We start from the raw sequence: 16,867 nt of genomic DNA, 5'->3' as shown, positions 1-16,867 counted from the left end.
TTGATGGATAGAGAGCTGAGTAAAGTGGTGAAGGAAACATGGCATTCTGAATACCTTAGAAAAAAATTGTGATCTAGAATTCCAGGAACAAATGACCATGATTTTCACAGGAAGATCTAGCAGAGTTGTTGAGGATTAAATAGCAGTTGTATTCAGTCAGTGTTCACCTGGAAATCTGCTTAAGCCTATCATCCAATTACAAAATGTGCAGATAATTTTTTTTTTTATTTCTTCTAATTGGTAAATAAGTATGTTATGTTTTCTTCCTGTAGTTCAAGTAATTGGGTTTTAATTACAAAACACTATGGAGTTTCATAGTGATATAAATGGTTCATTCTTTTGCCCTGTCTTTTCACAATATTTTACAAATGTTCTACTAAGGTACACTAGAGAGAGCATATTTTCTTATCACATTGTGGTGCACTTATGAACATTTAATTAATAAGGATTTAAAGGAAACCTAGTTGAAGATTGGAGACCAAAGCCCACAGTACCAAATCTATAGTTCAAGAGGATATGAGACCCTGAATATTTTATCTTTAGTTTAACTGTCTCTGTAGGATCCACAACTTTGAATTCGTTTTATGAGAACATTGTCTTTCAGAGAACCCGATTAGTCACTGACACAAATAAAAATCATATGATTAACTGGTTAAGATACATAAGCAACTAACTCAAAAACCAAACTTACCACCATTGAGTTGAGTACAACTCATAGCAACCCACTTTGGGTTTCCGAGGCAGTAAATCTTTATGGAAGTAGATTGCCCAGTCTTCCTTCCATGGACTGGTTGGTGGGTTTGAACTGCCAGCCTTCTTGTCAGCACTCAAATGCCTTAGGCACTACACCACCAGAGCTCTTTGCATGGGCAACTAGTGATGTGTAAACCAAAAAACCAAACCTTGTTGTCATCTAATTGATTCCAACTCATAGCTACCCTATGGGACAGAGTAGAATGACCCTTAGAATTTAGAAAGATCTGCTTACCAACCACTCCTCAGAAGAAAAATTGCACAGTCTACTTCTGTAGTGATACCCCCTCAGAAAACCAAGGAGGGATCACTGTGAGTCAGATATGACTCAATGGCAGTGAGTTTGGTGGGGAATTTTTGTTTGTTTGTTTGTTTGTTTGACTCTATGGAAGCACACTGCCACATCTTTCTCCCACAGTAATGCATAAGTCAAAAAAAAAACTTGTTTCCTTAAATAATACTTTTAAGATTATGATACTAAAAAGTAAATTAATTAAATTTTATTTGAGGTAGTAAAGTGTATTTACATAGCTGAAAACATAAATTTACAACTGAAAACTTAAAACTGTAGTAATTGAATCTTAAAAACTCAGTTTTAAAACACATGGGGTCACCATGAGTTGAAAACTGACTCAGCAGCATCTAACAACATTATGGTATCAGACAAGGGATTATTATTACAGTAATAATGCCTAATGTACCAAGTTTTACAATTTTTAAGTGTTTGATAGACCTTACCAAATTGAATCCTCACACCAAACCCAAGTTAAGAGAAAGAACTTGGGATTTAGGGAGGTTCAGTTATTCTCAGAAGGTTACATAACGTGCAAATGGTGGAGTTGAAAATCTACCTGGCATATCAATTCCCCAATCTAGTGCTCTCTCCACAACCTTACTAACCTAGTAATCTGTAATGTTTCTAAGACATAAATTACTTACCACATCCTTTGGATTCTGCTGGTGGCGTAGTGCCTAAGGCACTGGTAACCAGAAGGCTGATGGTTCAAACCCACCAGTCACTCCTCGGAAGGAAGACTGAGCAAACTACTTCCATAGAGATACTGCCTCGGAAATCAAGGAAGGGTCGCTGTGTGTCAGAATCAACTTCAATGGCAGTGAGCTTGGTTTGGTTTTGATTTTATAATTCAGCACTGGAAGCAGAAAAGGTGGGATCTTCGAAGGAAGTAATAGCATTTGATGAAACCTCTGTCAGTTAACTAGGGATAATTTTAAACTACAGAAATTATTATTGATTTGATATCTCATAAATTTTTATAAACCATATGTCTATTCCTTTGAAGATCACAAAAAAAAGAAACAGTTGCCTGTGTCAAATGTCATAAGGAAAAAGACCTTTCTTATCAAAAGCATATATTAAATAGTAAAATAAATATAGGCACTTTAAGATTATATCTCACTATTAAGTATACATAAGGAGATCTCTAGTACAGATGATTTGACTGCTAACCAGAGGCTGGTGGTTCAAACCCACCAGCCTCACCATGGAAGGAAGATGGGACAATCTCCTTCCATAAAGTTTTACTTGCTTGGAAACCCAACGGGGTCACCATGACTTGGAATTGATTCCGTGACAGTGGATTTGATTTTTTTAATTTATACATACAGATAATAACATATTTTTTTTAAATACATGAGTTTTTTTCTCAAAATAAGAGTTGGTCTTCTTGTTTTTCTTTCAACTCTGAACCTTAACCTGTCTCCCCTATCCTTTTTATTTAATAATATTTCACTGTTATTTATGAGAATTTTTAATTAAGGTCTGCCTCCTTTACTGGATTATAAAGCTGCTTTAGATAGAGAAGCATGCCACTGTCATTATTCATCACTGTATATCTACCAGTAGTATGCTGAGTAAATAATTGGTAAACAAATAGCCTAGCACACTAAGACCTTGCCCCATTTTGGTTATCAAAGTACATTGTATTTTTAGTAATGAATGTAGTTTTTTCCAAAGAAATTAAGGAACCCTTAGGTTAAAAAGGCTGCTTCATGTACTGAGAAGAGGCAACACTGAATTTTTAAATTAAAATTTTTGGTAAGGTTACTGTCTTTGAGTCATCTATGTTTAAAGTCTGATGGCCCCCTTATTAGACTTACAAAATCCCTCTACTGCAGGGCCTTGTTTCCAATCTGAAGTGTATTCAACTATTAGCATTCTCATTTGATATTGATACTGCTGGCAGTAAGCAAATTCACAAGCCTAGTGAAGAAGAGGATTAAAGCAGTAAATCGAGTAACTCAAGGAGATTTAGCATGGTTTGGAAAACAGTTGAGTCACATGTTCCATGGAGTTTAGGTTCTAAAGTAAGCAAATACAACAAAAAGTACATTTGATCAAATTTACCTGGAAATAGCCCTGAAAGTATAAGCAGGATTGTGTGGGATCAGCCCTGTTTAGATACGCTGCTTTTCAGTGAGTTCGACACCATTAGTTTTCCCTCTAGCATTGGAGCAGATCTCTGTTTCTTTAGTTTAGCACTAAATGAAATAGGTTGCACTTACAAATCATGCTTTATGAAAAATGTGCATCTTTGAATATTAGAATCACATTCAGCTCAGAAAGATGTTCACACTTTGAGAGGCACTTGACAACTGAGACTAAGAAATGTTGTTGTTGTTGGTATGTGCCATTAAGTCAGACCTGAGCGACTCCTCCTTGGGTTTCCCAGGCAGTATCACTACGGAAGTAGATTGCCCCATCTTCCTTCCGAGGAGTGGCTGGTGGATTTGAACCGCCGGCCTTCTGGTTAGCAGTCAAGTGCCTTAGGCACTATGCTACCAGAGCCCCTGAGACTAAGAAATATCCAGTTTATATTATTATCTTCTCTCTTGTATATAATTAAATTTGAACAAGATAAGTGTATCTAAAATTGTACTCCTATATTTTACTGAAGAAATTAAATTACTTAGAAAATAACTGTTAATTAATACTTTCAGCCAAATTTTTACTTTCCACATAATTTTTTATTTTAATTGAAATTTGCATGTAATTTTTAAGTCTAATCCTATTTCTTACATATCCGAGACCTAGAGAACCAATTCAGTTTGAAGTATTAAAATAACTATTGAGTTTTCTTCTGGAAAAAAGATCAGAGGAGTTGTACTTATGAACAATAGAAAGAAATACAAAATATCAAGAATTTTTTAGGCTGTAAATCAGTTTTAAAGCTGATTTCTTTTCCCTACACCACCTCCACCCAACTATCTGGACTATTGCCCTCTCTTTAAATGTATTTTGCATGCCTGTCAGAAAGCTCCTACTCACTGGGTGTTCCCAACTCTTTCCTATTAATAGCATCATCATTCTCCTCATCCCTGAGGCTTAAACCTTAGACCTCTTCTTATCTGTTTTTATGGTTCTACTCATACTATTTTCTCTGCCTGGAATGCAGGGAATCTCTCGCGCTCTCCTCTTCTACAAACTTTCCTAAGCCTAGAATAAAATCCTCTCTCAGAAAACTTCCCAACATGTCTATTTCACTTGCATACACTTCTCTGAATAAACTGTTTTATTTTGCACCTAAAATAATTATTTCCCGCAATATGATTTTTATTTCCTTGAAGGGAAGTATTATGTTTTAGGTTTCTCTCCTATTTCTTACTTACCTGCTGTTTCGTTTCTCTTAAACTGTTGACAAGGTTGGGAAAATAGGTGGATACTTACTAATGAGGATTTGGATAGCATCTCAACACTAGGTTGAGAAATATAGAAGCAATAGCATTGTCATGTATAGCTGGCCCTCTTCTTTTATTTATTTATTTATTAGGTTACTTGAAAGAAAGGAAAAAACTGAAATGACAAGGAAAAAAAAAATCTAGATAACAGTTAAGGGCAAAACTGATAATATGTCAATATGTACACTTATATAAACCAGTCCAAAATGAGCAAAGACAATGTTCAAAATAGTGTGGAATAGCTATATGTGTGTTAGTTTTTTACTATTCCAAAAAAAAATAAGACGAGACATACTGAATATTTACCCAGTTCAATTAAGTAGAATGTTAATATAGTTAATATTCAGTTAAGATGTTTTTTCAGCAACCTATATTAAATAGATGGAAATTATATTTAAACAATTTCTTTCAGTCTCTTGATCTCACATGTTTCCCTCCCACTACAGAGACTTTACAGCCACAATAATAGACTCAAACACACCAACAATCATGAAGGTGGCATGGGATGGGCAACATTTTCTTCTGTCCTACGTAAGGTCACCATGTGGAGGAGCCTACTTGATGGCAACTAACAGCAGCAGTAATAGGACCTTGCACATACTATTCCTAGAACACTCTTCACTTCTGTCTTCTCCTAGTAAATATCTGCTTATCTCTGTATCTCAGCTTAACTGCCTTTCCCTTCAGGAAGCCTTCACAACTTTCCTAACATGGTCAAATTTCTTTGCTAAATTCTGTAATGTTCTCAGTTTTCTCTTCTTCATAGGCTTTGTCACCATGACAAGTTTGCATTTATTTATGTGATTGATTCAACAATGTCTATCTTCCCTACTAGAGAGATTGTCTGTGCCCAAGCCTAGAATAGCACAAGGTGGTATTCAAGAAATATTTATTTAAATGAATTTAGTCCATTCAGAGCTTTGAAATGGGATTTGTCTATTCATATAGTCTGATCTTTTTCATAAGTACATAATACTATCAATATTGCTCTTTTGTTTTTAGTACTCTTACAGCAGTTATCTGAGATTTCATTTTACTTGGATCCACAATCAACACCCATGGAAGCAGCTGTCAAGAAATAAAATGTCCTGTTGTACTTATTGGGCAAGTCTGCTGCAAAAGACCTCTTTAAAGTGTTAAGGAGAAAAGATGTCACTTGGAAGATTAAGGTGCACCTGACCCTAGCCATGGTATTTTCAGTCGCCTCATATGCGTGTGAAATCTGGACAATGAATAAGGAAGACTGAAGAAAAGTTGATGCCTTTGAATTGTGGTGTTGGTGAAAAATACTGAAAATACCATAGACTGCCAGAAGAACAGACAAATCTGTCCTGGAAGAAGTGCAGCCAGAACGTTCCTTAGAAGCAAGAATGGCCAGATTTCGTCACACCTATTTTGGTCATGTTGTCAGAAGGGACCAGTCCTTGGAGAGGGATATCATACTTGGTACAGTAGAGGGTCAGAGAAAAAGGGGAAGACCTCAAGATGGACTGAGTGGCTGCAGTGATGGGCTCAAGCACAACAACAATTGTGAGGATGGTGCAGGCCCAAGCAGTCTTTTGTTCTGTTGTACATAGTGTCAGTATGAGCAGGAGCTGTGGCACCTAACAACAACACAGCGATTATACCAGCTATGTACTATAAGACTACTTGGCATCCAGTAAAAGTACAGGTTTCTGAAATTGTATATTAAGCTTGAAAAGATGAAGACATATTACATACAGACAGGAAAGAATGCCCCAATTTTTTCATAATACTGAATTCCAGATCATGGCGTTTCTGAGGCATTTGAACACACAATCTTCTTTCATAGGCAAGAATCTATGAGTACAAATAATTTTAACTCCAGTCTCCACCCTGTCCCCTCCTTCAGTGTTTCTGTCACTCTAAATTAGTTTTCATTTTCCACAATATCATACAGAGGAAATCCTCATATGTGCACTCTTATTTTGTCTGACTTCTTTTCCCTCAATTATTTTGAAATTTATCCATGTTGTAGAGTGTATCAATAGTTCATTGTTATTGCTTGCTGAATAGTATTCCATTGTATAGATATAAAAAATTTGTTTTATGGACATTAAGATTTTTTTCCAGTTTTTTACTGTTACAAATAAAACTGCCATCTACTTCTGTTTACAAGTCTTTATGTACTCACAGACTTTGTTTTCTCTGGGGTAAATCCCTAGAAATAGAATGACTAGATCATATAGGAGTTCTGGTGGCATAGTGCATAAGGCATGTGACTGCTAACCAGAAGGCTGACGGTTCAAACCACCAGCCACTCCTCAGAAGGAAAATTGGGGAATCAACATGCATAGAGATACCACCTGAGAAACCCAAAGAGGGGTCGCACTATGAGTCAATCGACCTGACGACAGGTTTTTTGTTTTTTTTTTTTGAGATCACATGGAAGGTGTATATTTAATTTTCTAGAAAATGTGAAGCTGTTTTCCAGAGGAGTTATGCTAGCTTTATATATGAGACTTCTAGTTCTTCCACATCTTGCCAACACTTGATATGTCAGTCTTTTTATTTTATCAATTCTACTTTACAGTTTCCTAATGACTAATGATGTTGCTCATCTTTATATAAAGTATCTTTTAAAATATTTTATCCATTTTTTAACTAGGCTGTTTATTTACTGACTTGAGTTTTGAGTGTTCTTTATAATATATTCTGATACAAGTCCTTTGTCAAATCCATGCTTTACAAATATTTTCAGCCTATGACTTATATGTTCATTCTCTTAACTTTTTCTTTTAAAGAGGAGAAGTTTTTCATTTTTGGTGAAACACATCTTATCAATTTGTTCTTTTGTGTATCATGCCTTAGGTCTCCTATGAAAGAAATCTTTGTCTAGCCCCAGATCACAAAGATATTCTTCTGTGTTTCCTTCTGTAACTTTTATAGTTTTACATTTAGGTCTAGGATTCATTTTGAATGAATTTTTATATGATGCAAGGTCAGGATCAAAGGTTTTTTGTTGTTGTTGTTGTTGTTGTTGTTTTTCCCATGAACCATTTGTTACGATGTCTTTGGCTGATGGTTTTAATATCTGTGTCAGTTCTGGGTCAGTTTCTATTGATTCATTATTTTCCTCATTATCAGTCATATTTTCCTCCCATTTTGCATCTTTGGTTAAATGCCTGACACTGTTAATTTTTCCTTCTTGAGTCTTGCGTTTTTTTGTATTCCTATCTACAAATCTTCTTGAGTTTTTGTTCTAGAATATAAGTTACTTGGAAACAGCTTGACCCTTTTAGGTCTTGCTTTTATAGTTTGCTAGCTGTAGTAGCATAGTGGCTAAGGCACTTGACTGCTAACCAGAAGGCTGGCGGTTCAAACCCACCAGCCACTCCTAGGAAGGAAGGTTGGGCAATCTACTTCTGTAGTGATACTGCCTCAGAAACCCAAGGAGGGGTCGCTATGAGTCGGGGCCGACTCGATGGCACATAACAACAACAGGCAGGTTCACAACAGTACTCATTCTAGGGCTAATTATTCCTTGCTACTTAGGGAAGACCTTCCTTCTTTACTTATATCTTGTAAATTAAGAGTTTCTCCAGTCTTCAGGGTAGGAAAAGACACTATTCCTGGCCCTGTGTGAGTGCCAGACACAGTTTCTTCTAATTCTGTTGGATGATTCTTTCCCTGACATTGAGTAGCTTCTGCATATGCAGTGCTGTTCAGTGCTTTGCTGAAAAGTCAAGTGGGGCCTTCTACAGTTCTACAGAACACTCTCGCTTCTGCTCACTCACTCTCACTCTGTGTGTGTATGTGTGTGCATGCGCACATGCGTGTGCATGTGTGCAGCTGTCTTCTCTGGTACTAGGTCTTGCAAACTCTAGACACCTTTATCTCCCTAGACTTTCAGCTTTGTTTCCTCAAAGAATCCACCAGGTCCACCTGGATTCCCTTTTCCTGCACCACTGCCTGGAATCTCTCTATATACAATAAACTGAGGTAACTATAGGCCTTACCTAGTTTGTTCCCCATATCTCAGGGATCACTGTTTTCCATTGTTTTATGTTTAGTGGCTTGAAAATCATTGATTCGTATGTTTTGCCTTTTTTTTTTCTTTTGGCCATTACAGAAAGATAATAAGTCCTGTCCCTATTACTCTATCAAACAATGTTTATATATTAATCTCTCCAATTAATGTTATGAGTGAAGTAGTCCTAGCAATCTCAAATAACTAAATATTTGAAAAACAATATTTTTTTTCCTCATAACCAGCACTAATATGTGGATCAGCATCTGTTTTTTTAATAAAACAATCTAGTTCCATTCAGTAGGTTTCATAGTTACTTATTGATTGATATTATGGAGGGTACCTTTCACTATTGAACTCTACTAGATTTAAGATTAAAAATCAAGATAAAAAATTTATTCCATGTTATAGATGGAATTTTGTCCCCTAAGATGATATACTGAAATGCTGAATACTATACTTGTGAATGTGATGTTGTTTAGAAAGATAGTCATTAAGAATGTTGTCAGTTAACATGGAATACAGTGGGTCCTAATCCAATCTGAATGACTCCTTATAAAAGAAGAGGAGAGGCAGAGGGAAGACAGCCTTGTGACAGTGAAATTTTGCAAGCCAAAGAATGCTTAGTGATACTAGAAGCCAAGAGAGAAAAAAAAAAAAAAAAGAAAGGCTCTCTTAGAGCCTTCAGAAAGAACATGGTCCTGTCAACACCCTGAAGTCAGCCTCCTAGTTTTGGTGAACTCTTAGTTCTGGTTTGCTACCATGGCGCCAATGTGGAACATAGTATGTGATGCCTAGTAGGCCCTCTATTACTTGTATTACTATATTACTAAGAAGAACATTCATGAATTTCAGCTATATTGTACATACTTACTTTTGATTATATGGTAGCAACAGTACTGAACAAAGCAAAATTCTAAGGAGTATGGTTATCTTATGATTTTTCTAAACTATGTTTCAAATGTCAACAGTTAAAACTAAGAAGTACATTAATTAATACTTTTGATCTCATAGATTAATACATATTTCTATATATTTGTTTGTTTCAGGATGCAGAAGAATATACAGATTTACCGGTTAGACACAATGAAGATCATATGAATAGTGAACTGGCAAAATGTCTTCCCATTGAATTAAATCCTCATTCATTTGACAGCCCTCACACCAAAGCACATCTCCTGCTGCAGGCACATCTCAGCCGGGCCACTCTGCCCTGCCCAGACTATGACACTGATACTAAAACAGTCTTGGATCAAGCTCTTAGAATATGCCAGGTATGAAAGTCATTTATAATACTTATATTTTCTCCCATCATTTCTGACTTTCCCCACCACCCATTTTGGGATAAAATATACTTGAATTTAAAATTTTTTATTGTAGCTGTGTTGAGAAAAAACAGGTGAATCAAATCAAGAATTTGCAAAGGAAAAGCAAAAATAAATTCAATAAGATGACAGATTCAGTCATTCATTCAACCAAAATTTATTGAAGGTGAACCAAGTGCCAACCACTGTTCTAGGCACAGAGTGTATAGCAGAGAACAAGACAGAAGAATCCCTGTTGCTGTGATCTTTCACTCAAGATAGAATAGACAATATAAACCAAGAAATGGTGATATTGTTGTCTATTAGGTGCCATCAAGTCAATTTTGACTCACTGTGACCCTACATTACAGAGTAGAACTGCTCATAGGGTTTTCTTGGCTACAATCTGTATGGAAGCAGATCACCAGGTCTTTCTCTATGGAGTTGCTGGATGAGTTCAAACTGCCAACCTTTCAGTTAGCAGCTGAGCACTTAACTGTTTCACTACAAGGACTCCTTCAAGAAGTGATGACTGCTGTAAAAGAAATAGTAATACTAAATCACAGTAAAGAAAATAAAGAGAGAAATGGAGGGTATTGCTTTGTAGTATTTTTAATGTGTTCAGGGACCATCTTCCCTAATAAGGTGACATTTAAGAAAGACTTGAAAGGTGGAAGAGGGCCATCGGGTTATCTGAGGGAGTTTATTCCAGATGCTGAGGAAGCCAAGTACCAAGGCTCTCATGTAGGAACTTGCTAAGTATATCCAAGGAAAATTAAAGAGGCCATTGTAAGAGACAAGGCAAAGGAATGGTTAGAAATGAAGTCAGAGAGGGGCAAGAATGGAGGTTGAGGAGAAAAATTAGATCATATAATGGTAAGGATTTGAGATTTTACTCTGAATAAGAGGGAACCCATTACAGCAGGGGTTCAGTAATGTTTATGTTGATTATATCTATCAATATTTAGCATGTTGTTGCTGTTGTTTGCCATCAAGTTGGACGCAACTCATAGTGACCCCTCCTTGGGTTTCCGAGGCAGTATCACTATGGAAGTAGATTGCCCAATCCTCTTTCCGAGGAGTGGCTGGTGTGCTTGAACCGCCAGCCTTCTGGTTAGCAGTCAAATGCCTTAGGCACTATGCTACCAGAGCTCCTATTTAGCATATTAGTTAACACTAAAGGAACTTTCAAATATTTATTTACTCACTGAAACTATCATTAATAAACCCATTACGTGTTAACATATAACATGATTTTTCATGAAAAATAACTGTACTTTCTAGGCAATGAAAATGTTATTGAGAAGTATGATGTTGTTTTACAGTTTTGCAAGTCTCTTAATGTTCAGTTTAGTAGAATCAACTAGATTCATCTATCTCCTTTTGTAATCAGTCTGTTACAATATGATGTTTTACTTGAAATATGTAAAGAAAATCCAGCCTCACATAGATATGTAATTCGAAAAGGAGAAATATTATAATAGCCTTTTCAGATATTGTATATATTCCTCTTTGATACTACACCAACACTTAGCAAGTGGTATTTCTTATAGGTTAGTTGCAGTATAGAATCAGAAACTATATCGTTGAGCTTTTTATACCTTGAATACTCTACAGCTATGCAAGAAGTGATTGTGGCTAGACCAAGTTTGTAAGAAGCCATGGTACACAGTTCCTAAAGCACGTGATTGCTAACAAGAGGGTTGGTAGTTCAAACCCACCAGCCATTCCACAGAAGGAAGATGAGGCAATCTACTTCTGTAAACATTTACCACCTTGGAAGCCCGACGGAGATCTCTATGAGTCAGAATCAACTTGGTGGCAGTGGGTGTGGTTTGTGTTTAGACCAAGTTATGATACTGGTGAGAACTAGTTGGATCTTGCATATATTTTTAAGGAGAACTAGACAATCTGCTAGTAGAGTGGGTGAAGGTTTTTAGAGAAAGAGAGGAACCAAAGCTGATTCCAAGGCTTTTTTCCTAGCGCAACTGGAAGAATAGAGTTGCTATTTACTGGAAGGTGATTTTGAGCAAGTTTTTGTGAGAAAGTACACCTAAAAACTTGATATTGTGAGGGATTTTTATTTTCTCCCTTATGGTATACCTTTTTTAGACATTTATATAATAAAAAACAATTTTTACAATTCTCAAAAGACTTACTGTGGTTCTAAAAGTAGAGTCTGTGAAGAAATATGTACAAAGATACATATAGGATTGTGGGCAAAATTAAAGGTTTGGAAATACCCCAGATATCATTCAGGCTATAGAATACTGCAAAGTAGTACAATTAAACTTATGAATTCTATGTGTCTACATCTAGATGTGAACATTTACCTTCAGGATCTAGGACAGATCCACCAAAACATTACCAGTAGCTGGTTCTGGGTAGCAGAATTTGGGATAATTTTTAATTTCTTTTTTATGCTTTTCTAAAATATTTTAATATTTGAAAATGACCCTCCAACACTTTTATTATCTAAAGAACCCCACAATTTTATTTTTTTTTCTTTTTATGTGATTTGGGTGAAAATTTACAGAGCAAATATACTTTCCATACAGCAGTTCACATACACTTTGTCTCATGACATTGACTACAATTTACCACAAAGCAACATTTCCCCTCCTACTTCCTTCCAATAGTTACCTCTTCCTTTTGTCCATCCCTCCATGCACTCCTACCCCCTGAGCTGTCTCCCTGTGCATAGAGAGCCCTTCTTTCTCTCATGTTTATTCTCTCCAAGGAGTGTATCTACCTCAGGGAAATGTTCAACTCATATGCTTGTCTATTGTTTGGCTGGAAGCCACAGGTGTGCATTCAATTCCAGACCTGAAGGGCAGCTGGTGGCTGTAGTCCCAGTGGTTCCACCAGGCTCTATCAGGCCAGCAAACCTGGTCCCCACTTCTTTTTTTTTTTCCCCAAATGATTTTGAGTTTTGTTCCGCATTGTTCTCCCTCTCTATCCAGGATCTCCTACATAGATCCTCTTCTAAGTGGTTGATAGTAGTAGCCAGGCACCATCTAGTTCTTCTGGTCTCATAGTCGTATGGGCTGCAGATCGGATGGTGTACCAGTCGCTAGGACTAATTGTTTCCATGAATTTTTGGTTTTCTTCATTCTTCTTGGCTCTGGACAAGGAAAGACCCATCGTTGCATCTAGATGGCAGCTTGCAAGATTTTAAGATCCCAGTCACTACTCACCACAGTAGGAGGTGGAACAGTGTTTTGTGTAGTATGTTGTGCCAATTGAGCTTGATGTCCTCTGCAACTATGGTCCCGAGCCCACAGGTTCAACTACTCAGTCCCTCTGGGTAGCTGGCTGTGACCAAGCAGTGACTACAACCTTGCCCCTTGTCAGCCCCAAATACACCTGGAAATTCAGATCATACACATAAAGTTATTGGATCACTGTCTGCCAACCCTCTACGTGTTCTTGGGCGCACTCCCCACTTCATATACATACCTAATATTTCAGCCTGTCCACCCATCTATCCACTCATATACCTGTGTTTGCCTTCACTGACCGTGCCATACTATATGCACAAAAGGGTTCGTCTTTGTTGTCTGTACTTCCCACGTACCTCTCTCTGTCTTTCTTTTCCTCAATGCCACTGTATTGATCACTCACATTTGGTACATTGCCCTTCTCTTCACCCAAATCAATACTTATCTCTATCTATCTAACAGTGTTCCCTCCCCTCCCCTCCCACCCCTGGTAACCAACAAAGAAAATTTCCTTCCATAGATAAACCTATGATTTCTTATTTTAAAAAAGTAGTAATATTTTATAAAATAAACACAAGCTATTAGGAGTAAGAGGAAAGTAAGCTTATAATAAACACAAAAATGTTTGACAACCTCTTGTAACTAACACTTGATTGACTTATCTAGAAAGATGATTTGCAACTCCTTATTAGACACTTCACAACTAATGCTTAAAGTTCCTAACTATGAATAAATCATACTTTATTTAGTGAGTCCTCTATTTTATAGATGCTAGTGTACAATTTTTTTTTCTATTATAAATTGTAAGCATTAGTTTTGATCATTTTGATCACCAGTGTTTCACTTTGGCTTTTCAGTACACACCTGGAAAGAAGCTTAGTTGTGAAGAGATGTCAATTATATATCCTAAATCCTCTCATTCCTGAAATTTCCTTGTGTGTGATAAGAAGTAAACAGATCAGAAAAAGGAGAGAATATTAGGGTTGCTGGTAGCAAATGGGGAGAAAATCAACAGTTAATAAAATTTTCCATGGCCGATACACAATTTCATATGTATGTGTTTTTAAAATGTGCTTAAAATAGTTTATAAATTGAATAATTATGTAATCGATTATTCTTGCCCATTATCTTTGAATCCTCTTGTTGATCGTATTAACTGTAAAATATATTAAATGAGACTTCTTTTCTATGATGAATGCACCAAAGAAAAACTCTGTTAGCCTGCCTAGGAAGATTACATGTAAGGAGAATGAAAAATTGCCTAAATTATCTATTTGATGACAAAATTAGAATTGGTGATAAATTTCTGTTGTTTTGATCCTCTCTCTTCCTCACACTGTTTTTATCAAGAGATAAAGAAATGGGCAATCAGAAAGTTAATAACTGTTAAAGGTAATTTGTTGAGGCAGTTGGTACTGAAACCAAATGGAGACACCAGGACTTTAATTCCTTCTCTGACATCTCTGATGCTTTCTAAGAAGTACCATGTGTCTTTACTTTAAGTTAAAATCATCTTCATTTAAATGATCAAACAGTACTAAGCCAGATAGTATGAGGGTAAACGCTTATATATTAGTTGCTTATATATTAGTTACGGCTACTACCTCCTAATGGTATTTACATCACAACTTCCCACTAACCTAGCTTTTAGATGTTTAGTGTGAAAGAAAAACCATGGCTCATGGAGCTGACTCAAGTGAGCTGAGAACCAGAGAGGCTATGTGGTTCAGATTTTAATTGTGCTGTCAATTTACTGTGTTAATTTTGGACCATTTCTTTCAAAAGTAGTAGAGGCTGGATTTACCCTATATCTCATTTTATCTAGCCTATGGCCTGAGTTTTAATAGATTAAAACATTTTGTCATTTCAAACACTAATACCCTTAAGAACTACAAGATGTGACTTTATGAAAAGAGAACACACACACACACACACACAGAGAGAGAGAGAAATGTGACAGTACACATTTTCTAAATCAGGAATTTGGAAGGAAATTTTCCCCACTGAGTAGAAAGATGTCTAGAAACCTATGCCTCAAATTTAAATTGGAATTAATGTATGTTAAATGCCAAATTCTACCAGAATATTTGGAGAACTGTGTGTCATTCCTGTTCTGTCCACACACACACACACACACCAGCAAAAAAATGAATGAATTCATTAAAAAAACTTTTTCATGATGGCCCATAAGGCAGACCTTAACAGAGGTGGTGGTGACCATTTTTTGAGGATTTTCCTTTTACTAGATTCTGTTCTCATTGCTCTATATTGTATTGATTTATTTGTCACAATAGTACAGTGAAGTAGTGCAATTATCCTTATTTTACAAAAGAAGACTACCGTAACTCAAGGTCACGTCCAAAAGCAAAAAATAGCCTTCAGGACAGGTTGGATACTATAAAAGTTTATTTCACTCTTTGACCTATAAAGATGGATTTTAAATTTTTTATTCATGATCAAATGAGAACTTATTTTAAAATGTGGAAACTTCAGGAATTTTCCTTTTTTTCTGCCCCCCAAAGAATTCCCACTAAACATTGAATAATACTTTTTAATTAATCCCTTCAATGTATACTCAGTCACCTCTCTTTAATTACTCCAGCTTCCTTCTCAACAGTATGCCTATAATTACTTTAATCAGTTTGTAGGAGAGACTTGTTAATATGTTTGAATATATATATGTAACTGCTCTATCACTCTAAAGTATCCATTTGTTAATGGTTTTTGCCTCTTTGTATCAACTGCTTGTGGTCCTTCTCAAGGTTTTATATTATACCACATAGACCAATGAATTAATATTTTGCTTTTCCATGTTTTCTCCAAAAGCTACAAAAATTGGAAATAATGGGGAGAGATAAACCAGCCTTTGTGAGATAGGAGAATGCCATCATAATTATAAGACAACCCTATAATAAGTAGCATATGCATACTAGATAAAACTCTGCATAGCTTGTATAGTTTTACTGTTAAAGTACACACATATTTTATGTTCTCTTCCTTAAGGTGGGCCTTTTCTGGCTTTGTTAGGTCTATTTTGGCTTCTTTTACTTACTAATCACCACCACCATTAATGAGGTTCTCTAGGGGCAACTTTTTTTTTTTCTTTCTTTCTTTTTAATGCATTTTATTGAAATATAATTTATATACAGTGAAATACACAAAACTAAATGACATGGATCAATGCTTTTTTTTTTTTCCTGCAGTGTCCCCTCCATTCTCCTCCCACCCCAGCAACCAACAAAGAAAGTTTCCCTCCATATATAAACCTTTCCTTACCCTCCTCAGCAACAACAAACTAATACTGTATTTGTCCTTCTGTGATTGGCTTATTTCACTTAGCATAATGTCCTCTAAGTTCATCCATATAATGCAGTGTTTTGCAGACGCTACATTATTCTTTTTTTTTTTTTTTTTTTTAATTTTATTTTGGTTTGGGTGAAGATTTATAGCGTAAATTCACTTTTCATACAGCAGTTCACATAATATACTTTGTCTCATGTCATTGACCAAAATTTACAATGCAACAGCTCCCCTCCCACTTCCTCCCCATAGTTACCTCTTCCCAGTGTCCATCCCTCCATACTCTTCTGTGCCCTGAGCTGTCTCCCTGTGCATAAGCAGCCCTTCCTTCTCCCATGATTGTTCTCTCCAGGGCATGTGTCTACTTGAGGTAAATGTTTAATTCACATGCCTGTACTTTGTTTAGCTGGAAACCACAGTTGTGGGTTCAGTTCCAGACCTGAAGGGCAGCTAGGGGCCATAGTCTCAGTGGTTCCACCAGGCTCTATTGGACCAGCAAACCTGGTCCCCACCTTCGGGGTTTTTTTGTTTCTTTTGCCTCCAAATGATTTTGAGTTTTGTTCCACATTGTTCTCCTTCTCTATGCAGAATCTCCTACATCC

General features: G+C 36.4%; 1 protein-coding gene across 1 annotated transcript in view; it reads left to right on the top strand.

Moving 5' to 3' along the window:
• The window catches only part of ASCC3 (activating signal cointegrator 1 complex subunit 3), a 515,455-nt gene that overhangs the window by 464,574 nt on the left and 34,014 nt on the right, over positions 1 to 16,867 (top strand). Inside the window, exon 36 of the mRNA XM_007942265.2 lies at positions 9,490 to 9,714. Within this exon, the coding sequence (XP_007940456.1) occupies positions 9,490 to 9,714 (225 nt within the window). The remainder of the gene's footprint in view (positions 1 to 9,489; positions 9,715 to 16,867) is intronic.

The sequence above is a fragment of the Orycteropus afer genome, unplaced genomic scaffold (assembly GCF_000298275.1).
Source record: "Orycteropus afer afer isolate SDZICR_OR568_19922 unplaced genomic scaffold, OryAfe1.0 scaffold00087, whole genome shotgun sequence".
NCBI classification, from domain to species: Eukaryota; Metazoa; Chordata; class Mammalia; order Tubulidentata; family Orycteropodidae; genus Orycteropus; species Orycteropus afer.
This window is presented reverse-complemented; position numbering and strand designations above follow the sequence as displayed.